Source organism: Mustela erminea, chromosome 3, assembly GCF_009829155.1.
Source record: "Mustela erminea isolate mMusErm1 chromosome 3, mMusErm1.Pri, whole genome shotgun sequence".
Classification (NCBI taxonomy): domain Eukaryota; kingdom Metazoa; phylum Chordata; class Mammalia; order Carnivora; family Mustelidae; genus Mustela; species Mustela erminea.
In genome coordinates, this window is record NC_045616.1 from 21,347,896 (window position 1) to 21,370,547 (window position 22,652).

Here is a 22,652-nt window from a genome sequence, read left to right on the forward strand (position 1 = left end):
TGACCATGTTGCCATCTAGTGGAGCCGGCGGAAATGCACCTGCTAACCTCTTTTCACTTGAGGTTAAATAATGTGGTATCTTAGCGGTAGGGAAGCTCACTTCTGTTTTCCCTAGGAATTTTACATAAGGAATTAGGGGAGATGGATGTAATTGTGTGCCCCCCAAATGATATTAATTTTGACTCTAGAAAATAGAACTGAATCCCAATAGAAAGCATTTCTCACAGACAATGTTTGGAGGTCGTGGAGTCCATCCTGGTACAGTGGTGGTGGAGGAGAGCCCTCCCACGAGAAGCACCACAGCGCACAGACCTCAGAGCTGGAAGACGCTGTAGAGGGCTGTACCCCCACCCATCCCCCCCCTTGCATCCATCTGTGTCTGCATCCATTCAGCAAAACTTCCTGAGTTCCTGTTACCTCTCAGGCTCTCTTCCGGGTGCTGGGGATATACCAGAGTAAGAGAAGATAGAGAGCCCTGCTCATAAGAAAAAAAAAAAATAAAGAACTAAAATAAGGAACTCAAGAAATCCGTGCCCTTGGAGCACTGACATTCTAGTGGGAAAGATGGACAATAAACAAAGAAGTAAAAAACAGAATAGGTGGGATTCTGTTAAGTAAGTGCAAGGGAGGAAAAAAAAAAATGTCTAAAATGGAGGATAAGTATTGTCGTCCATGTCTGTGGGTGGTGGAGGCGGAGGGAGGATTTGCAATTGTGTGTCCTCACTGAGGAGACTGTGAGACTAGTTTGAGAAATTGTGATATTAGTCTCTCCTAAAGGTGTGAGGAAGCCAGACAGGTGATGCATATTCTGGAGAGGAGCATTGCTGGCAGAGGGCAAGAAGATACAAAGGCCCTGGGGTGGGAATGGTCCTAGTGCGTTCCCAAAACTGCAAGGGGACTGATCAGAGGAAAGACGAGCCAGAGAGATGGGAAGGGGCCAGATCAGCTTGGGCCATGGTGACAGTTAAAATGAATTTGACATTTGACATGAAAGGAGAAGCCATCTAATCTAGTGTAACATCATTTGATAAATGAAACTTAGGACAAAGAAATCAGGTCAGGTGTCTGTGGTTAGTCAGCATCATGGGGCCTGAGCGGGGATGAGAACGTGCTTTCTAACCCATGTTATTCCTGCCGACCTAGCCTGGCCCCGTGAGGATGCATGACCCCATTGAGGCTCAGGCTTGTAAGTGCAGTGGTCCTGAAATAGCCTGGCACTGTGGGGTCCTCTCAACAGCTGTGTGTCAGGACGGTTCATCCTGGTCCTTCCCTCGGGATGACCACCGTACACACAGAAAGGAGGAGACCTCTTCTTTCAGAGGACTCCTCTGCCAAAAAGCCCCTTCCTTCATTTTGGTATGGAGGTAAATTCTTTGGGTTTTGCCCTCAGTTAAACCCCTAAACCTATAGTCTCATGAAGGCTCCCTACGTTCATTGTGCGGTTACTTGGATATAGCAAATGCAAGATTTTTAGGGCTTACAGGGGTAGATCACAGTTCTTGTCATGAGAGGTAGTAAGGTTGAATAATGCAAGTTATTTAAAATGATTTTGAAAATAGGGGCACTTGGGTGGCTCAGTTAAGTGTCCATGGCTCAGGGCATGATCTGAGGATCATGGGGAGACGGATTCTCTCTCCTTACCCCCTCCAAATAAATAAATAAAATCTTTAAAAAAAAATTAAAGAATTTGAAAATAGGATCACCAGGTGAGGAGAGAACCCCTTGCTGTCACCAAATACAGCTGGACCTGGACAGTTTTACCCAACGTGCTTCATTTTCTTTCTTTACTGTGAGCCTGTTCAAGTACCCCCTCCCTTCCACCTTCTTTAGATCTTATGACTATTGTCCTCTGGACATGAGCCAGATCCCCTAATCTCACTTTCTGAGGAAAGTCAGACGAGTGCTCTGTGTACAGGAGAACCTGCACAGTCTCCTCTCCATCACGCACAGCCTGGATCCTGTGGATGGAGTCACAGGGGGTCCTGGCACCAGGACGGTCCCATCCTGTGCAGAAAACTAACTCAGGACTTTCTCTTGCTCCTTCCTTCCCTTTCTTCCAAAGCAAAGCTCCTAGTAGAGGTAATGTGAAGTCTACATCATCTTACTGGCACATACATTTGTTTATATAATACTTTCTCTCTTTTTTCTTTCTTCTTTTTAAAAATTTATTTATTTGACAGAGAGAAAGAGAGCAAGAGCACAAGTAGGCAGAGCTGCAGGCAGAGGGAGAGGGAGAAGCAGGTTCCCCGCTGAGCAGAAAGCCCATTGTGGGGCTTGATCCCAAGACCCTGGGATCATGACCTGAGCCAAAGGCAGCCGTTTAACCAACTGAGCCACCCAGGTGCCCCTTTTTATTTATTTTTTTGCCAACCAAGGTGATTTCATATGTCCATTTGTGTTTTTGTAAAGTGAGCTCTGAAATCCCACTACCTCAGACTATGAGGATCAGCTTTGATTTGTATCCTCAGGAATTCATCGTCCCTTCAGCACCTGAATCCTTTATTTTTCCCTGGAGCCTGAGGGCACAGTTCTCTGGGATCCTTTCATTTGGGTCTTTAGGTGAGTGGGCGCTCCTGGGGGTGCTTTTACTTTTTCCTGCCTTCAAGTCTTGCTGTTTTTGCAAGGGAGGCAAACCCCCCTCATGACAAGGATGTTCCCATCCCGAGTCCCTCAGGAGGTTCCGTCAGGGATGGTGGGGCAGCAACATACTGGGAGTGGAGGACCCACGTCCTGTCCCTCAGAGCCTCTGCCCTGTCTGTATCACTGAGGTTGCTCAGCATCTCCCGCCCTTGGGTCTCTGTGCTTGGCTATCACTGCTGTCAGACAGGCAGGACTTGACTCTGCAGGAGAGGGGGTTTCCAGGCTGTCTTCTGACTTTGTTAGGCAACCAGCTTGAGGAAACAGGGGAGCAAGTACTGTTCGCCTGTGTTTTCTGGGCCTCCTTTACCTGCTGTCCTTTAGGGGCTGGGCACGTGGTAAAGCCGGCGGCAAGATTAGAAGTCCTCTAGCGTGCTCCTCATTAGCTGTCCAGAATGGTCTGTCACTTACGGCTCTTATTATGCAAGAAAGAGAAACCCCAGTTTGGATCGGCTCGTACAAAAGAGAATTTTTTATTAGCTTGCATAACTGGAATGAGATTTGGTTTAGCCGCTCAGTGATGTCAGGAACCCATTTTCTTTCTAATCTGCCCTCTGTGGTTGAGTTTCATCCTCAGCAATGCAGTTTCTCTCATGGTGGTTAACTGTCTGCGGCAGTGCTAACTTCACGTGCACAACACACTGTCCAGCAGGAGAGAGAGAGAGAACTGGCTTCTGGCAGCTCTATCAGAGGAGTGAGTGACCTCTTCCAGAAGTCCCAGCAAATTTTTCATGTCTCAGTGCCCAATCTTAAGCCACTTTATTGGCTATAGAAGGGAGTGGTGAGTGGCATAGGTTTGGGTTGTCTAAACCAGTCAATGGGGATACCTGGATGTCTAGTCCATTAACCATATACCTGCCTTTGGCTCAGATCATGATTCCAGGGTCCTGGGATAGAGTCCTGCATCAGACTCCCTGCTAGGCGAGGAGCCTGCTTCTCCCTCTTCTCTGCCTGCCACTCCCCCTGTTTGTGCTCTCTCTCTTTCTCTCTGACAAATAAATAAAATCTTAAAACACACACACACACACACACACACACACACACACACACACACATACACAACAACCAGTCACTCTATGGCAAGGAAGCTAAGATTGCTGTGCCTGGGGTGGAATGGTCAGGGTAAACCTGAGAGTTAGGGATGGACTCCGTGTCTCCCTCAAATAGCACACTGCCCCTCAAGCAGGGTGGATAGGAGGGACCTTGAGTGGGCCCCCATTGTCTCCTGAACAGACTTCCTTTTGCTGTGTTATTTTCTTTTTTGTTTATTTTCCCCTGTTGCTTCTTATTTGATGACTGGCCACAATATGATAATACAGTGACTGGAACCCTCCATATTGGATTCCCAGTGCCCCATCCCCCAACCCCATGACAGTGACACAGATGCTGTCAGGGAGAACAATGACATACCCTCCTTGAACCCCAACAGCACTGCCGATCAGGAATGGAAATTCTCAGAGGTCAATAAGGCATCCCCAAAGTGTCATAGACCTGGTCTTGTAAGCGCTGAACAATGAGAATAAGAACTAGAGAAAATTAATTACAGGCAGCCCTTCCATCTATGGTAATTATGTGTCCCCATAAAACACTGAAGTCCAATATAGTTTTTCTTTTAAGACAATGTAATGAGGCCATTTGTTCCTGTAAAGAATACCCCTTATGTTTTATAGACATGAGCGTAATTGTCATATCTGGTTATTTTATCTATTTCAACTGATATTACTGGACTCTGGATAATGTAGATTTTGTTTTGAAACTGCATACGAATAAACAAAACGGGGCAGTCAGTCATACAGGATGTTATTTTGTTTATTTTAGATGATCCCTCTAGGAGAATGGCCATCAAGGTCAGGAGAAGGGACTAGGGCAACATACAAGGGCTCGAGGGGGAAAAAAAAGGCACAGTGTACAAAGAAAAATCACTTTTGGGGCACCTGGGTGGCTCAGTCTGCCTTCGTCTCAGGTCATGATCCCAGGACCCTAGGATCAAGTCCCACATCGGGCTCCTTGCTCAGCGGGGTGCCTGTTTCTCCCTCTGTGCGGCTTCCCCTGCTTGTGCCCTCTCTCTCTGTCAAATAAATAAATAAATCTTAAGGGAAAGAAAAGAGGTAGGTATTCATCTTTGTACATGACCTCCATGAGTGGCGAATGGAATTCCAAACTCCAGAGCCCTGTTCCCAGCCAGCCAGGATTCCTGCTACATCCGTGATGGGACTAGACACACAGAAGGCCAGGCAGGGCCAAGGAGGCTTTTATTTTGGGTGGGCTTTGACCCAAACCCTGATGATGACCTTGAGTGAGCCAGACTGCACCCGTGGGTGTGGCAGAAATCCAGTGCAAGACACTGGGTTAGGCTCCAGAAGGATGCAGGCGTCTTTAAAGGCATGATGCTCTATCACAGGGGGCTGCTTCCACAGCGGAGGTCTTCGAGATGGAGGTTCTAGTACCCATTAAGACACTTGCATGATGAGCTCTGGACGTGCCGTATCAACTTCCGGGGCCTGATCTCTCCTCGATGAGCAAGCCTGAGCTGAGATTGAACAAGAGGACTTGCAAAGCTTCCCTGAAGCCCTCGCCTTCTGGTTCTTGGGTTCCGCGCGGGCTGTGATGGGAGGCATCATGTGGAACTGTGGAGGGGTGCAGGGTCAGGGTGCCCCTGGGCCAGGGCATACAGACACATGGGAGACGGCGGTTTCTGCGATGCGTCCTGCAGGTGTCCTCAGGAGCTACCAAGCAGCTGGTCTGACTCTGGGCTGGATGCAAAAGGCTCCAACCTGCGTGTTAGTTGCCTACTACAGATCCCCTGAATAGAGGCGTTGTTTCCTTTGCCAGGCCTGGCTTGGATGCTGGCTGCCAGGCTTGTGTTCTGTGACGTTCCAGATGGCAGGGGTCTTGCGGGAGCCGAGGACGCAGGGCGAGATCGGATGGTGACCAGTGCTGGCCGATACTTCTGTTGAAACATGGTTTCAAAGCTGTGGTCACGTGGCTTATGTTGGGACCCGTGAGCTTCGCTGTACTTTTTTTTGTTGTTTTTTTGGTCTCCTGTTTTGGTAAGTCTGATTACAAGGGGTATTGCACACAGTTGTGGTTTTTCGGTTTTTCGTGCTCTCGTTGCTCAATTACCCAGCACCAAACGGTCAGCTCTGGAGCTCTACCTAATGGGAGAGAAATGGTTTGTTTGTGTTCCGTGTCAGTCTGGATAAACCAGAGGTCCCAAACTCAAATGTCTGCTAGAACCAGGTAGAAAACGGGAATGTGAAAATATTGCTTTCTACAAACAGTTCAGGTTGTGACACCTGGGGCTGACTTGGAGAGAACAGGTCCCATCCCCAGGCATTGACATTGAGATGAAAAACAAAATTTATCCAATCCAAGAAATCCTTCCATGGCTGGACTCAGTCCTAAGGCTACCAGTGTGTGGATTCCTGGGCTATGAATCAGCGAACTTCAGCTGTCACGGACGTTTGCTCAGCCTCAGAAATGTCAGATGTTACAGATATGAGCCCTTTGTCATTTTGCTTCTCAGTGGATTTTAGCTCTTTACCTTAGATGACAAGGCGATCCCTGGGGTAAGTAGGCCACCCTAGCTTTGACCCACAAACTGGAAATGCTTCCAAAGAAATAATGTCCTCATGGATATTGTTCCTTTGGTTGCTGACTTTTGGAGGCTGAATCAATTTAGAGAAGGGAAGATGTAAATCTCATCCAAAACACTTCTGAGTATTTTACAGCATTAAAAAATTAAAAAAAAAATTGTGCCCCTCAAAACAAGGAACCTCCCACATTGGAAAGGCACACTCCTGCCTTGCTGGTTGTCTGCTGGGTATAGTTACTCCTCTTTGCCTTTTCTCTGAGTTAGGACAGCTTGGGGGCAAGGACCAGGAAGGAATCTGAAAGGGACAAGCTTTCCCACCACTTCCATGCCTCTCCATACCCATATTGTTAATTTCTGCATTCCTGCTCTCCCCTGCACCCCCCAGGAAGGAACCAAGAAACCAGTGGACTCTTTACACGCTGAGGTGTGAGTCATTCGCAGGCCGTAAGAGACACTTATATTTTTCAGAGAACTTGATGGTACAACAGGAAATAGGACAACATTTAACCAAAAGTCCTGCTCCTTTAATGAAAGTATTCCTGTAGCGCTAAGTGGATAATTTTAAGTCTGAGGAGCCTTTGAGACACCCCAGAGAGAGCACCTTCATGGCCCTGCTTCAGGTAAGATCCATTGGACTACCACCAGCCACTGAATATGGAGGGGCGTTCCTGCTTTATACTGTTTTATTTCCATTATTCACATTCCTGTCAGAGTCCATGAGAATTCCTGCAGATGTGTTTTGTAAGAGACTGATGGTGCCCAGCTCCCCTGTGTCTGACCAGTGGGAGAGTTATGGGGATTTAAATATTCCTTCAGCAAAGCCACTCAGTTAAAGCTGTGCTAAAATTGTGCTCTTCTCCTAGTGCTTACTCACCAGAATAGTCTCAATTTCTCCCTTTCTGTGAGAGTCCATAAAGGAATAGTCCACAATTCTTTCTGTACTTCCTTAACAGCAATCTGTCCCCAAACCCCTTGCAATTTGGCTTCTTTGTCTAATCATGGTACCTAATTGTCTTTTCTCCGAGAAAAGACAGTGGCCACCTCATCATCATATCTGTTGACCTTTTCTTTAGCTTTCCTTTCTGGTGGGTTGTTTTTTCACCTGTTAGTTCTACCAGGAACCATTCTTCCTTCCTTTCTCCCCCATCTCCCCCTCCTTGGCTAATTTCTCCACCCTCCACCTCAGTTCCTTTTAGCTTAGGCATCACTTCTTCCAGGCAGCCTTCCCTGGAAGGACTGATTTACATACATACTGATTTATATGCTCCTAATCGATTTCAGAGCACCCCGTACTTTTTTGCTTTACACTTACATTATATTTTAATTAGTGTCTTCCCTCTCCCCTGCCTATACAGTAGGGTCTGAGAGGACAGACACTGGTGGTGTTTTATCTGTACCATTTGCCTTATACCTGTACATGGTAAATGTTCCATAAGTATTTGCAGATTGGAGTACTATAGAAACGAAGACAGCATCTGAACAGCACTATCTGTGGCTTCTTCTAGAGCAGGCAGTGAAACCCCAGCTTCCTTCATCAAGCTTCGGTTCTCCCTAGGTCCCTTGGACGTCCAATTAGTAGATGTAGAGGGGTTGTTAGATGCTGTTGATAAAAAGTGATATCTGGGGACACCTGGGTGGCTCAGTCGGTTAAGCGGGTGCCTTCAGCCTAGGTCATGATCTCAGGGTCCTGGGATCAAGCCTGGTATCTGGCTCCCTGCTCAGCGGAGAGCCTGCTTCTCCCTCTCTGCCACTCCGCCTACTTCTACTCTCTCTCTCTGTCAAATAAATAAAATCTTTTTTTTTTTAAAGATCTTATTTATTTATTGGACAGAGAGAGGTCACAAGTAGGCAGAGAGGCAGGCAGAGAGAGAGGAGGAAGCAGGCTCCCCGCTGAGCAGGGTGCCCGATGCGGGACTCGATCCCAGGACCCTGAGATCATGACCTGAGCCAAAGGCAGTGGCTCAATCCACTGAGCCACCCAGGCGCCCTTAAAATCTTTAAAAAAAAAAAAAAAAAAAAAGTGATATTTGGCTCTGAGGAAGAAGGCAAGTGTCTAGAAATCCTGACCATGTATATTCAGCCCCTTTCAGGGAATAACTATTCATTGCTTCTGTTGGCCAAGGAATGGCTCCCTGTTGATGAACCCAAAGGAGTGGATGAGGTTTGAGGGCTCTGCACTAACAGAACAGGAAACACATTGTTCAAAGAGTCTGGCAAGGGGGCGCTAATGATTTTTATCATCAGTGGAGGGAGAACTTGAATATTTGATGGGCAGTTCTAGAGAAACATTGACTAATTCTTAAAGGAACTGATAATTATGATGGAGATCCAAAAGCATGTGGATAGTCACTGTATTTTTTAGGCCATTTAAGGAATTTTTTTTTTAAGATTTTATTTATTTATTTGACAGACAGGGATCACAAGTAGTCAGAGAGGCAGGCAGAGAGAGAGGGGAGGAAACAGGCTCCCTGCGGAGCAGATAGCCCGATGCGGGGCTCCATCCCAGGACCCTGGGACCATGACCTGAGCCAAAGGCAGAGGCTTTCACCCACTGAGCTTCCCAGGCACCCCCATTTAAGGAACTTTTAAGATAATTTCAACTATATACACTATTCTTTACTGATTTGAGAACCCAGCGTCCCACCTCCTCTCACCTCTGAAAACATGACTCAGCTATGTTAAGAGCATTGTACCTTCTCTGTAGACCTATATTATGATGGGATTTCGGGAGCATTTGAGAAGAAGGTGAAATCTTGTTCACATGCCTCTCCTTTTGTCTTGAATTTGGATGGGAATTACTGATGGGGCATAATGACAATGAAAAAAGACAATTTTTTTTGGCAGGGTTTAGTGGGCCAAAATGGGTTCACATCTGTACTACAGAAGAGTGTAATCAACAACAATAGTCTGCTGTGTAAAACAAATAATAGTAATGTTCCTTAGCCTTTGTTTGGTGAAGAGATATTCTATGCAATGTATGTTAGAAGTATTTTCAACAAAGGCTGTGGCTTTATAGAAACAGCAGCCCTCTGGGGAAGGGCTCAACTCCTATGGGAAACTGATCTGATAGAAGAGGCTCGATCCCATCCCCTCACCGGCTGCACTGCTTAGACCTCGGACTCCGAGGTGTGAAGTGGGTGGGACTCCTCCCCTTCCCCCTTGCCATGCCTGTTCCTCTCTGGATTTCCTCCCCTTTCTGTTAAAGTCCCTCTTGCTCCAAGCCAGCTGGGCTCAGATCCTGCCAGTCAGCTTTGCGGTCTGACCTCTCTTGACTGCCCTACACCCCTCTTCTGATGGAGCATATGCTGTATTTGTCTTGGATAAAGTTATTGGTGCTCTGCTCAATCCAAAACTCTATAGCAGGAGAAAAATAGCATGGAATGAGAGCAGAGGACCCGCCTTCCAGTCTCAGTCCTAGCTAAGGGACCTTGGTCCAGTCCCTGAATGTCTCTGAGCATCAGTATCCTTGTCTGAAGCAAATGGAGCCAATGATAACCCAAGATTCCTTTCCATACGGAATTGTTGTGAGGCTCAGTGGCAATGTATGCAGACACACATCAAGAACTAGAAAGCACCACCTTGCTGAGACGTAGTAAGATAGAGATGTGTTCTGTAAGTGTGCCTAGCACAAGACTTAGCACATAGTAGGTGCTTGATAAACTATGCCTGATGATATTAAGACAGCTGAATATAAAGATAAATCTCATTGGCTTTGACCCGGGCTGCTGGTTCAGAATTTGGGGCAATGGCCAAGTGGAATATTGCTTCCTTCCTCTGGCCCAGATAATAGGGTATTTGGGATGCCCAAGGTTCTGCCTTTTTACATTCATAGGTTAATAATCATCCATTAAGCACACAGATGACAAAATTCAGTATGTCTTGTGCAACAATGGATCCCAAATTGGCTTTAGAAAACACAGTGTATTGGGGCACCTGGGTGGCTCAGTCTTAACTGACATCTGCCTTCGGCTCTGGTCATGATCCCAGGATCCTGGGATTGAGTCCCACATGGGGCTCCCTGCTTAGCGGGGAGCCTGCTTCTTCCTCTCCCTCTGTCTACCACTCCCCCCCATTTGTGCATTTTCTCTCTCTCTCAAATAAATACAATCTTTAAAAAAAAAAAAAAATAGAAAACACGGTATATTATAAACACAAACAGTCCCTGAAGGGGAGCTCGTTCCCAAGAGACCAGATGAATAGACTATTAATCGCCCAAGAGCCATTCATGCCTTGAGTAAAGAGGTGCCTGCAATCCCCATCTGGGATTTATTAGTATATATATTTTTGTGACCCCATGCCAGATGTTAGTTCTTTACCTAAAGGGAACAAAACTCCTGATCTGAGGATGGCGAGGTCGCAGCTCTTTGAAGGTGGGCCACTGCCACCAGCACCTTGCTGGCTCTGGAAATACCATCTGGGGAACTGGAATTGGGTTCAGTCCAGCCTAGTAGTGGTTCTGAGGGCACGTGTGGAGGTGCCAGAGTCCAGTGGCTTCTACCGGGGACGTTTGCCTTTGCTTATGGCTCTGTGTTTATGAAGATGTTAAAAGGAAGTGCGTCCATTCTGTGCCTGTTGTAAAAACAGAAGGTTTGCAGCTGTCAGAGTTATTTTCTTCTTGGCTCTTTATCTGATGGACTTTTTTGTAAACCTGACAGATTTATGGATGGCTGCAGATCACCAGCGTCAGCTCTTGGGATGTAATGCAAATTTTCTTTCTGTGTTTCTTTGAAGGGCACAGAGATTTATGGACACACTTCCTCGTAATGTAGTTTGGAGGGGAGGGGAACTGGAAATGGTTCTTACATGTTGTCATAATTCAATATTACCAGCGGATCTGATAATGATTTTATTAGTGCCATGGTGCCCTCGAAGCATCCAACATTTTCTTCTCCTTAAAAAAGAGGTGGGGAGAACCCCACAAGGTATAATCGTGTGTTTTTAAGAGCTTTCAAATCTGCATCAGAAGACAAGGAACATCACGATGATCAGCTTTAAATGTAATAGAAGTTCACTCGGGAAGTGTAGGTTCACGTGGGTGTCAGCAGGCTTTCTGGAGGAATCACAGGCAAGGTTTTGGGAGAGCCACAGTCTGAAGGAAGAAACTCCACCTAGCAAAGCTGCACCAAGAAAACCTCTCCTGCAAAGGCAAAGAATGCATTAAATTGATCCCTTACAAACACATCTCAGCCGGGGATGAGTGGAACATAGGAAGAAAAATAGACAGTGGCAGCAGCTCCTCCCACAAGGCAGCTTGTAGCTGCAAAGGTGTCATTGTTCTCTGTAATGTTTGTTTCCAGTAATTTCCAGTGAATGAAAATAAGCATCGAAGTTTCTGAATGAGTGCTTTTCAGATCATTCATTTCTGCTTGTAGGGGGGTGCACATTCATGGTTTTGCCCCTGGCCACATCCTGCATCCGTAATTGGTGGCCTTCGTCCTCTGGGGGAGAGCGTGGTCCTCCAGCTAGCATTTCAACTGTCTTACTGCCACCTCCGTATCTCTGTGTCTGCCTGGGTGCAGCGATGGAGGCAGCCAGGACCTGTGGCAGGCACAGATTAGTCTATGTCTGTCTAGCTTCTGTGGACATGTAAGGTGTCTGCCCCTGGGCTCATTGAGGGAAATTGACTTACAACCCGTTAGATTATACCAGCTGGAGATGATGGATGGACTAACAGCCATAGGAATAGAGGGAAGAAAGTCTGTCAAGCAAACATTTTGACTGTGGGATTTAGTGAGATTAGAAATAAGGGGAGGGGCGCCTGGGTGGCTCAGTGGGTTAAAGCCTCTGCCTTCGGCTCAGGTCATGATTCCAGGGTCCTGGGATCGAGCCCTGCATCGGGCTCTCTGCTCAGCGGGGAGTCTGCTTTCCTTCCTCTCTTTCTGCCTGCCTGTCTGCCTAACTCATGATCTCTGTCTGTCAAATAAACAAATAAAATATTTAAAAATAAATAAATAAATAAGGGGAGACAGAGCAGCCTAAGCCAAAGACCTTGGGAGGCTTCTAGCCACTGTCGCCTCAAGTGAGAAATAATTTGATATCATGAAGAAAATCAAGATGTTATGTGTGTGCGTCACTCCTGGTGGGGGTGGGGTATGGGTCTGTCTGTTCCTTCAGTTGGAAGGATAAAACAGACAGACCCTCCAGACAGCTGGAAACATAGGCAGGAGCTAAGGTTCCCAATGTGCTTCACTCATGGACCCCTTCATGTCTCTGTCTTCTTTTCACATCATTTTCTTGGACCCAAGGAACACCTCACAGTTTCACTTAAGTGCTTGGGTCTAAATAACTACCTGTGTGGAAAACATGATATGTATAAGTTGAAAGATTTTTTTAAAAAAATGCTTTTATTTCATTCTTCACCACAGTGACTAGTGGAACAAGTTGTTCCTGCTGGGCCTTGCGTGGTTCAACCAGGATCCAATCAGGAGCATGATAATGGGAACTGGAAGGTTTCATATAAATAAATATGAACTAGCGCTATACTAAGTGGCTCCTCAAAAGGTGAAAAATAGAAAATTACTGTAAGATCTAGCAATTCCCCTTCTGGGGATGGACCCCCAAAGAACTGAAAGCAGAGACTTGTACAGGTCTTGGCACACCCCTGTTGGCAGCAGCATTGTTCATAAGAGGCAGAAGGGGGTAATTACCCAGTTGCCTACTGAATGGTCCATGAATCAACAAAATGTGATATGTGATATCTACATGCAACAGACTATCATTCAGCCTCAAAAAGGTAGGAAATTCTGGCACAAGCTATACCACGGATGAATCTTTGGGACATGAAGATAAATATGGCAGTCAACACACAAAAACTCGAATACGCTGTAATTCCACTTATATGGGATGTCTACGGTAGTGAGGTTCAAAGACAGAAAGTAGAATGGTGGTTGCTGGGGACTGAGGGGAGGGGAGAATGGAAAGTTGGTGTTTAATGGGTACAGAGTTTCAGTTTTGCAAATGAAAAGAGTGTTGGAAATGGGAGGTGGTAAGGGTTGCGCAATCATGTTAGGCATTTAGTACAATTGAACTGTATGTTTAAAAATGATTAAGATGGCAAATTTTATGTGGTGTGCATTTTACCACGATTAATAATAACAAGAAAGAAAACAAAAGAAATACCAACTTTAATGAGGACTATCTAGCCAGTGAAGAGAATTGTTAGGAAAAGAGGGAAAGCTAGAGTGGCAACCACTTACCATGGGTTCAAAATAGAGCACCAAGAATGAGCATCCCCCTTGTTCCTTAATGGACAGAGGATGGCTCGCCACAGCTCCATCCAATGGCAGAGAAGTCGCTGTAACACTGTGCTTATAGAACTTGCTGGAAATCCACCTGCTACGATGCTGAGGAAATCTATCTCTGAGGAGGTTTCTTGAAAAAGCACACCAAAACCAAGAAGGGAAAGTTTTTCTTCCTGTAATGTGTCTACAGTGCACCCCACTGACAGAGCTTAGAATTATACTGACTGGCAAAAGAGAAAAATGTATTCCAAGTCCCATCTTTCTTTGCTCAGAGCAGGTGATGAAGGGTGAATTTGGGGCTGCCAGGCCATAAATGGATCACTGCCCAACTCACAACTTTTCAAACCTTGAGATCAGGTTGGATCTCACTACCCTAATTTCCTGTCTTATGTAAAATATAATACTTGCTTTTTATCATGGCAACTGCCAACGGCCTAGCTTTGCAAAGAAATGATGTCATTAAACGAAATGTAACACCATCTGGTGTTACACTGTGAACTTGCTCCAAGTTGGAGTTCATATAGTTTCTGAGAGATGTTGAATAATACTTTGTTTTCCTCAAAAATCTAAAATATCCTGCAACACCCCTGTGAGCTTGCCCTTGGCACCACGGCAAACAATTTGGAGGTCTCGGAGCTAAACTGATGAGTCTGTTCCAACATTTCTGACCACAGCACTCTAACATATGAGAATCTAAGGTGCCAGTTCAGTTAAGAGGACAGAAGAGTCATGGGTAAAGTCAAAACAGCCTGGGGTAATATTATTTTTGAAAGCCTCTTAGAAAGTTACCAGATTGGAGAATAACATAGCACTTTCCTGTAAGTAGAAGACTTACTGTCTAAGTCCTTCCTTGACCATCAGAATGGGTTGCTAGATGAAATAGTTGGCTTGTCCTTGGAGGCGCTTTGGTGTGGGAAAAAATATATAGCCTTCAATACAACATTGACCCTCAGCGCACGAGATGATCACTGTGTGAGGAAAACATACAGAGACAAGAGTTGGGGAGGGACCAGTCTATCCTAGCTCCATCTCAGGCTCGCCCTTCATCATATGGAATGGCCCAAAATGCATTTATTTTTTTTTTTTATTTTTTTAGATTTTATTTATTTATTTGACAGAGATCACAAGTAGACAAAGAGGCAGGCAGACAGAGAGGAGGAAGGGAAAGAAGCAGGCTCCCTGCTAAGCAGAGAGCCCAATGTGGGGCTCGATCCCAGGACCCTGGGATCATAACCTGAGCCGAAGGCAGAGGCTTTAACCCACTGAGCCACCCAGGCGCCCCTGCATTTATTTATTTTATATATTTTATTTATTTATTTGGCAGAGAGAGAGAGGGAGAGCACAAGCAGGGGCAGCGGCAGGCAGAGGGAGAAGCAGGCTCCCCACCAAGCGGGAAGCCCAGATGCTGGACTGGATCCCAGGATCCCAGGATCATGATCTGAGCTGAAGGCAGTCACTTAACTGACTGAGCCACCCAGGCGTCCCAGCAAATGCATTTAGATGATTACGGTTTTTCTCTTTCTCTTTTGGGCTGCTTGTACGTCGTTAAAATTAAGAAAGTTAAATGGCATATGATGGCACTTTGCTGAGTTCAGTAGTCAGAAGTCTGTTGGAGAAGATTTCAGATTGAGTAAGGGGAAGAGTTTCAACTCTCTTCTGTGTCTTCTGGGAAATGGATGGGCTTCCTAAGGCTTTTTCTCATCAGACAGGCACCCTTGTTCATATTAGCAGCTTCTCAGAGAAGTTAGTTATTTTGGTGATGTCTCCAACTTAGTGAATCATAACGGTTGCATATTTCTACAGCTTTTCTTTAAGGAGAAGCTGAGTGGCTGAAGTTTTGCAGCCTGACCTGTTCAAATGGAAAAAGGACCCCTGCCTTTCAGTGCTACCTACAAAACAGCCCTCTCTTTCCCCCACAAAATGCTGTTTGGAGAAGTTCTGCTTTGGTTCATAGTTTTACCACCTGCTGAGTCTGTCTATTGAGTTTCAGCCTTGCTTTCACCTGGCAAGCTTGCCCGGCCCTGGAGCTCTGCCTACCAGCCTTTTTGCCCCTTCAACAGTGTCTAGTTGGCACAGATGTTAATTTAATAGCCATGTCAGAAACTCAGTGTCAAAAGCAAATCAGGACAACTTGGAGCAGATTAGGCTTTCAAATGGATCTCAGACCAGCAGTCAACGTATGGTCCAAATTCCACATAGAAAGCACGACTTCTGTTGCCTTGTGGATTTCACATTTTCTTCAGAAACCAGAATGAAGCTTCTTCACTCCTCACATGCAATTAACCAACCTGTCTTGGCAGTGTTTTCTATGGCCTTAGCGTGAGCGCATGGAAGAGAAAAGAGATGATCTCTGCCGCCTACTCATCCAGAGAGGCTTGCTTCTGAATTCTTCACCATAACCAGTACCAGATGTGTGGCTGGCACTGGAAAATTGCATAACTGTCTCCACGTTAAGTTCAACTGCAGTCCGTTACAGCCAACACGAGAGGGCTCTCCCCTGGCTTGTTAAAAAAGACAATCCAGTTTAAAAATCTGTGTTTTGGGGGGTACCTGGGTGGCTCCAGCAACGGATTGCTTAAGCAATTGACTCTTGATTTCAGCTCAGGTCATGATCTCAGGGTCATAAGATCAACCCCTGTGTCGGGCTCTGCACTGAGCATGGAGCCTGCTGGTGATTCTCTCCTCTCTCTGCCCCTCCTGCTCTTGCTTCCCCCCCCCCCACCCAAATCTGTCTCTGTTGTGTTAAAGAACTATTTCCTTGCCGGAAGGTGTAAAATGGTGGTTAGAGTGGCAAGAATTTGACAGTCACCGCCCTTGAGTTGCAGTTTCTTATAAAGAGGAACCTCCTAATGATCATAAAGGAGATGAGGCTCTCAAAAGAGTGCGTCTCTGCCTAGAGGTCATCAGGGAAAGTCTGGATGAATGCTTACTTACTGCCTAGGATGTGAGTGAGAGATCGCTTCACCAGCCACCTAGAGGATTAGAGTCATGAGGGCCAAGGTTACCTCCAAGTTGGAGTTTCTGTGACTATCACTGTTGGTCACTTTTTCATCTAGCTGCTTTTCTGGAGGAAAGCCCGGTTATTCATGAATCTGGTGTGACATGGTGCCTTCCAGGCTCAGTCTCACACCTGCCTTACTTCTCCCTGGTGAATCCCATCATTTACCCCCCCCCCCATGTTACCCCTGTGCTGCCCCGTTAAACTGGGCACGGTAAGAAGGTTCAGTCCTTCCGTGTTCACGTTCTGTTGCCGGACCCCTCACGTTAAATTGCCGTTCCTATCTGGGATGTCTGTAGGGCCAGCATTTAGGGCTTCCAGATACATACTCCACAACCTAAAACAACCTGGCCTCATTCACGAAAGTATTCAGGAGAGAGTCCAAGGGGGGATTTCAGAATTTTCAGTGCTTTGTCACATTCCTGCCTCATTTCACTATTGTTTTTCCTCTGTTGAGTAAGTGGCATGGACCCTATTTTATAGATGGGCACACAGAAGCCCAAAGAGGTTCAGTGGCTTGTCCATTTAAAAAAATTTTTTTTTAAGATTTATTTATTATAGAGAGAGGGAGAGAACAAGCCAGAGAGCAGTGGGGGAGAGAATCTTGAGCAGACTCTACACTGAGTACAGAGCCCAGTGTGGGGCTCAATCTTATGACCCTGAGATCATGACTTAAGCCGAAACCAGGAGTCCGTTTACTTAACCAACTACACCACCCAGGCACCTCTGGCTTGCCCATTTTTAGCAGAAAAGTGAGAGGAGAAGGAACTTAAAAAAAAAGATTTTATTCAGACTTCCCAATGATCTCCCTTGGGTCATCATACCCATTTTACAGATATGTCATTCAAGAAAGGGAGTTTGTATGATTTGCCTCTGAATGTACGGGAGGTAGTGCTTCCTGGGTTTATGGTGGTCAGTCCCAGTTCTTCCCCCACCAAGCCTGATGGTCTTTTCCCTGCTCTTGGCAGACTCATAGCCCAGCAGCTTTAGTTAGGGTCCTGACTGAACTTTTAATTTAAAAAAAAAAAAAAATAGTGGTTTCATGTTGCTGAATAAATAGAAGCTATTGAACTTACAGCTTACTTAAAACATCAAATATCAGGAATGGAGTAACTTCCATTGGAGCCTGTGATCTAAGCCTTCAGACAGAGTGAGTTGAGCTATGTTAGCCTCCTGGTGAGCTCGAACTCTGGAAACCTCCCAGTGTAGCAGTCTTTGAGTTACCCTTCTGCAAAATAAAGGACTTGAATTTTATGTGAGTAGTTTCATAGAGTCAGAAAGTCTAGAGAGGAAGCCTGCAGTCTGAAGAACACTATTACATAGTTTTGGGATCTTGAACAAATCATATAACCTCCGTTCCTTGAATGACCTATCTGTAAAATGGGTATGATGATCCAAGGGAGATCATTAGGAAGTCTGAATAAAATCCTTTTTTTTTTTTTAGGGACACCAGTCGGTTAAGCATATACCTTTGGCTCAGATCATGATTCCAGGGTCCTGGGATCGAGCCCCACATGGGGAGCAGGGAGCTGCTCAGTGGGGAGCCTGCTTCTCCCTCTGTCTGCCGCTCCCCCTGCTTGCTCAGTCTCTGTCTCTCTCTTTCTGACCAAAAAAAAAAAAAAAAAAAAAAGATTACCAAAATTATACCAGTAAGCTCCAGATGAGCAGGTCCCATTGACATGTGATACTTGATATTGCCTGATGAATGAAAACACCACCAGAATCTTATACAGCATTTTACCTCTCCCATCTTGGCACAGAAGGGGGGAGACCCACTGTTCCACATGAGTCGAAGTTCAACCTAGTATGTAAGTGCAGTATGGTATTCACTTAATTGCTATTTTGTAGGGGCTGGTCTGTAATGACTATTAGTGTGACTTCTAACGATATACAGCCAGTCTAAAGCAAGTGGGAGGATTTCTTAAATATTCAAGAGTGAACAGATTCTGGCTACGAGAGGTGAATCCTTGTAAGGTCCTAGTGCATTAGTCTCTGGAGGCTAAAAAGTGACTAATCCCCTTTGGAACAAAAGCCGAGCAAAATCGAGATGAAATGACTGAGGGAGCACAGATCTGAAGTGACACGCAAGCCACTCAGCTGCCTGAGAATCAGCTGCCCTTTGGCTTCACTTTGCAGGTTGGGAACCTGGGGTGGTGCTTTTTGCACCAAGGTGAGCAGCGTCCTTGTGCACACTCAGTCTTTCAAAATAGGCTGCACATTCCTTGTTCTTAAGCTAGACCAGGATATCCTTCCCCAAGGTGACTGCTGGGTTGCATTTAAATACTAAAGAAGTTTTTTTTTTCCAGGTGTTCAAAGATAGAGCCTTGAAAATGACTCTAAATTGAATTACAAGGCTGACCTGACAGGAATGGGACTGTTCTGGGACTGTTCATTCAGCGGTCCTTCTCTCCTTGGCTAACCTGAAGGCCTTTTTGTGAATCTGGTGTGAAAACAAACAGAACACTAGGCACATGTATTTTGGCGCCTCTCATGTGGTTTATCCGTAATTGGACTTGCAAAAAGACATTTAATAAACGTCCTTCAGGAGGGCCCCTTCTGAAGGGAGAAGGTGAAAGGGAGCCCTCCCTGCAGCGGCTGGGGCTTGGAGTTTGGGTTGTCTAAATTTGCATAATGATCACCTTGAAGGAGGTGTTGCATCCTAGTCCAATTATAGCTGAATGGGAGCTATCTTATCTCTGTGACTCAGGACCTGCTAAGGTCCTCTTGGGGTCCTGGTGGCCATCTGTGGACATCTGGGCTGTCGGGAGGAAGGACAAGGGCAGGTGATATTTGTGCGGGAGGGAGGGGTCCCAGAATGAAGCCTTGGGAAGGACCCGGAATGTCGCTTCTTACTGGTGAGGGAGCATTTCTCTGGGTTCAAAATGATCACAAGTCTCCTTTGGAAGTTTGAGGTCACTGAGGGAGATGTATGCATCTTCGCTGCTCCTGACCCAGAATGCATGGCAGAGGGGACCATGTAGTTAACCGTGACTTTCAGAAGGATGCACAGTGTTAACCTTTTTGTGGTGAGGTCACTTTTCAGGAGGCTCTGCAATGCTGATATTTTCCAGATGTTTCCCCCCTTCTCTCTTCTCCATTGGCTATGCCTTCCTCTCGCCATCCTGCCCTTGCAGTGAAATTGAGATAGAAGTCTGCTTAGGGTCTTAGGCATGTTGGATCATTCAGCAATAGGAAGTGCTTTAATATCTAGGCCTGATATTAATATTTATAATCACTTCTACTTGTGACTTGCATAAATCCTTTTTTCCTGTTTGAACTCCATATGGAGGTAAAATACCTGAGCATCCTTTACAAAAATTTATTTTTAATGGTGCAATAGTTAGTAATAATCTATATAGTACTTATGGTTTTCAAATCCCTCTTTGCTTGTATTACCTTATTTCATACCAAACATAAATCTGTAAAACAAATACTACTTTTCATCCTCATTTTACATGTCAGGGAAGGGGGGATGCAGAGAGAGTAAAGAATTTGCTCAAGGTCATAAAAATGATAAATTCAGGCTCTTTAAATCCATGTCTTTATTGTATTCTTTTCAGTTAATTTATCTTAGCGTCTTATCTTTTTTTGTTGTTGTTTTTGTTTTGTTTTGTTTTCCCATATAAAAATGGGAAAGGAGGGAAAAGAAAGTCGCTGGGAAGTAAAGTTTTCTTCCAGTTCCCGAATCGATCTTTCAGGTGCGTTATTAGAGGATTTTTGCCTTAGATCAGTAGTGGAACTAGTGCTCTGTAAACTACCTCCATTAAGACAGGCACATCAGGGTCAGCTCCTTCCTCGCTCCTTGGAAGATCAAAGGTTTTCCGAAGTCAGGACGCCCACCTCTCCGCCGATTTTAAGGGCCAGGGGACCGGACCTGAGGGCAAGAACTGAGTTGTCTTTCCCCAGGCTCTGCAGACTTTCCGTTCTATCAGCATTTCAAAGGCCGAACACCCCGCGCCACCCCCTTTGGCATCTGGAAGGAATGTATCCTGGTTGTTCGGAGTGGCGCGCGGAGGGAAGGGCGCTCTCCTTCGGAGGACCACCCTTGGGGCTAACTCGGAGCAGCTCGTGCGCCAGGCTGGGGTTTGAGGAAGAGTGCTCCCCCCGGTTATGCTGAGTAAGCCGCTTTGTCTGGTCTTCCCGTGCAAAGGTAAGGCGAGGGCCGCCCCCACTTTCTTCAAAAGGCCCTGCTGCCTGGTGAAACTGGTCCTTCCAGCCACATGGACCAGTATCCACGTTATTTTCCTGCAAAAATAGCGTACAACCCGAAGCAGCTTCAACATCCTTATTTTCCTGGCATAGAAGATCCCCCACTTCCAGGACAAGGCAAGTTAACTGGGCGCCGGAAAATGTTCATCCGGAGATCCAGAGGTGTTTCTTTGACCGAGTGTGCAATTCTTACTTCTGCACGACTGCAGCGCGCGCTCAGAGGAGTAAGACCTTTTTCCTGACTGCGCATTTATTTCCCAGGCGTAGCCCGTCTGGGTCACGTTTGCCCCCGGCGCCCCTCGGTCCTGCCTCCTCGCACAGTTGGGCTGTGGTCCCGGCCTCCGCCCCACCTGCGTGCGCCCGGGGCCCGCCAGCCGCGCCAGGTCGCCTCCGCCCAGCGACGGCCGGAGCGCACGGCCCGGGGGCGGACTCCCGCCGCCCAGCTGAGACGCGATTCGTCACTCTTGCAGAACTTTCCCCCTGAAAATCCCTGCACCAGAACCAGCCCTCCGCCCCGGGGAGGTTTTGATTTTAGTGGTTTTGCTTCCTTTTATTTTCTGGCGTGTGCGTTTTGGCCTCGGAGCGAACTTGCAGCTGGTCGGAGTACATGTCCGCGGTAATCGCCCCTGCGACCGCTTACTCTGCCACCATGCACTGCGAAGCAGAAGAATCCAAGGAAGGTATGACTTTGATTTGTCAGGGAGAGGAGGAGGGTAGGGGGCTGCCAAGTCTCGCGGAGGAATGTGGAGGAAAGGCGCAGTAGGGGAGTAGATGGGAGTTTAAGGGGAGCGGTGGGTACTTTGTCCCTCGCCTTGCGTCTTCACAGCTCGGTTAGAGTGGAGTCTGTGGAGCCCTTCTGTATCCTTCTCGCCCGGCTGCTAGAGACGAGAGGAGGACCTAGCTCAGCCAGTCTGCTAAAGGCTGCTTTGTAGATTAATCTGGACATCAAACGGCCCCCTGTGTTGGCTCCAGGAATGCAGAATGTGCTTTGGAAAGCGCTGACCGCCTCCATCAGGACAGCCTGAAGCGAGTCCCCTTGGAAGAGCCCAAAGAGTCTGGGGTCCCTTGAAAAGGGTTTCAGAAATTGGAAACTCCTTGTGTTTCCGGTTAAAAGGGGAAGCTGAGCGAGGAGGAGAAGCGAAAGATCTTCATTTGGGAAATAGGTTGGTTGGTGGGTTTTTTTGTCTGTGTGTGTGCGTGTGCGTGTGCGTGTGTGTGTGTGTGTGTGTGTGTTTTCTTTTTTTTTTCCCCCTTGCTGACGGTCCAGCAGTGAGTTCATTGTGTTGGGGGCTTAAGGGATCAGAGAGATGTGAGGGGTGCCTGGTGCAGCTTGCAACTGAGGAAAGTTTGTCTGTTTCTAACTTTGCCAAGGCAAAGGGTTTCATTTACTCCTAACAGAGAACGGGTGACACGGCTGGAAAAATTCCAACCCAAACACAATTATACGCTGGTGTTAGATCGGGGAGTTTATTTGTGTATGAGTGTTTGTATGCTTTGTTTCCTGAAACTTTATGTATACAAAAGTCCTCTTGTAAGTGGGGGTGGGCGTAAGGATAGTTGGGGAAAAGTAGAGAGTAGGAGAGGAGACTGTTCATAATTATAAAAATTCCTTTTCTTTTCAAGTAGTCTCCTGGGAAACTGGTAACTTTTAAGTTAGTCACAGCAGCCACTGGGAGCTGGGGGAATAGAAGGGAGCCCCATCATTCTCCACTTCGTAGGCAGGAGTTAGCGAGATCCCTTGAAACTTGTCTTCTTCTGTCTCTTACTGATTCTCCTCCCAATGGAGAGTTCTGTGTTTCATAACGTAGTCTCTGTGGGCTAGTGTTTACCTTATTATGCAGTGTGGGGGGAGCAGTCCATAAAAGAGGCTTATTTAATAGAAATACAAGACTGTCGTGCATGAAAAATGACAGCCAGGAGCATTGTTTTTGAGCTTGATGGAGAGGGGAGGGATTAATGTTTCCTTGCTGCG

The 22,652-nt window shown here is 46.4% G+C and overlaps 1 protein-coding gene and 1 long non-coding RNA gene across 5 annotated transcripts in view; both read left to right on the forward strand.

The window, feature by feature from the left end:
• Positions 1–22,652, forward strand: part of TNFAIP8 (TNF alpha induced protein 8) — a 115,089-nt gene that overhangs the window by 53,531 nt on the left and 38,906 nt on the right. Inside the window, exon 1 of one of the 4 annotated variants that reach the window (XM_032335426.1) lies at positions 21,070–21,360. The exons of the other annotated variants lie outside the window; for them this stretch is intronic. Coding sequence (XP_032191317.1) covers positions 21,288–21,360 — 73 coding nt within the window. The 5' untranslated portion in view covers positions 21,070–21,287. Of the gene's footprint in view, positions 1–21,069; positions 21,361–22,652 lie in introns of those variants that run through there. 4 annotated transcript variants of the gene reach the window in all.
• On the forward strand, positions 2,303–14,201 carry LOC116585985. Its single transcript, XR_004283837.1, has 3 exons — positions 2,303–3,039; positions 5,375–5,377; positions 14,191–14,201. It is a non-coding gene; the product is annotated as an uncharacterized LOC116585985 (long non-coding RNA).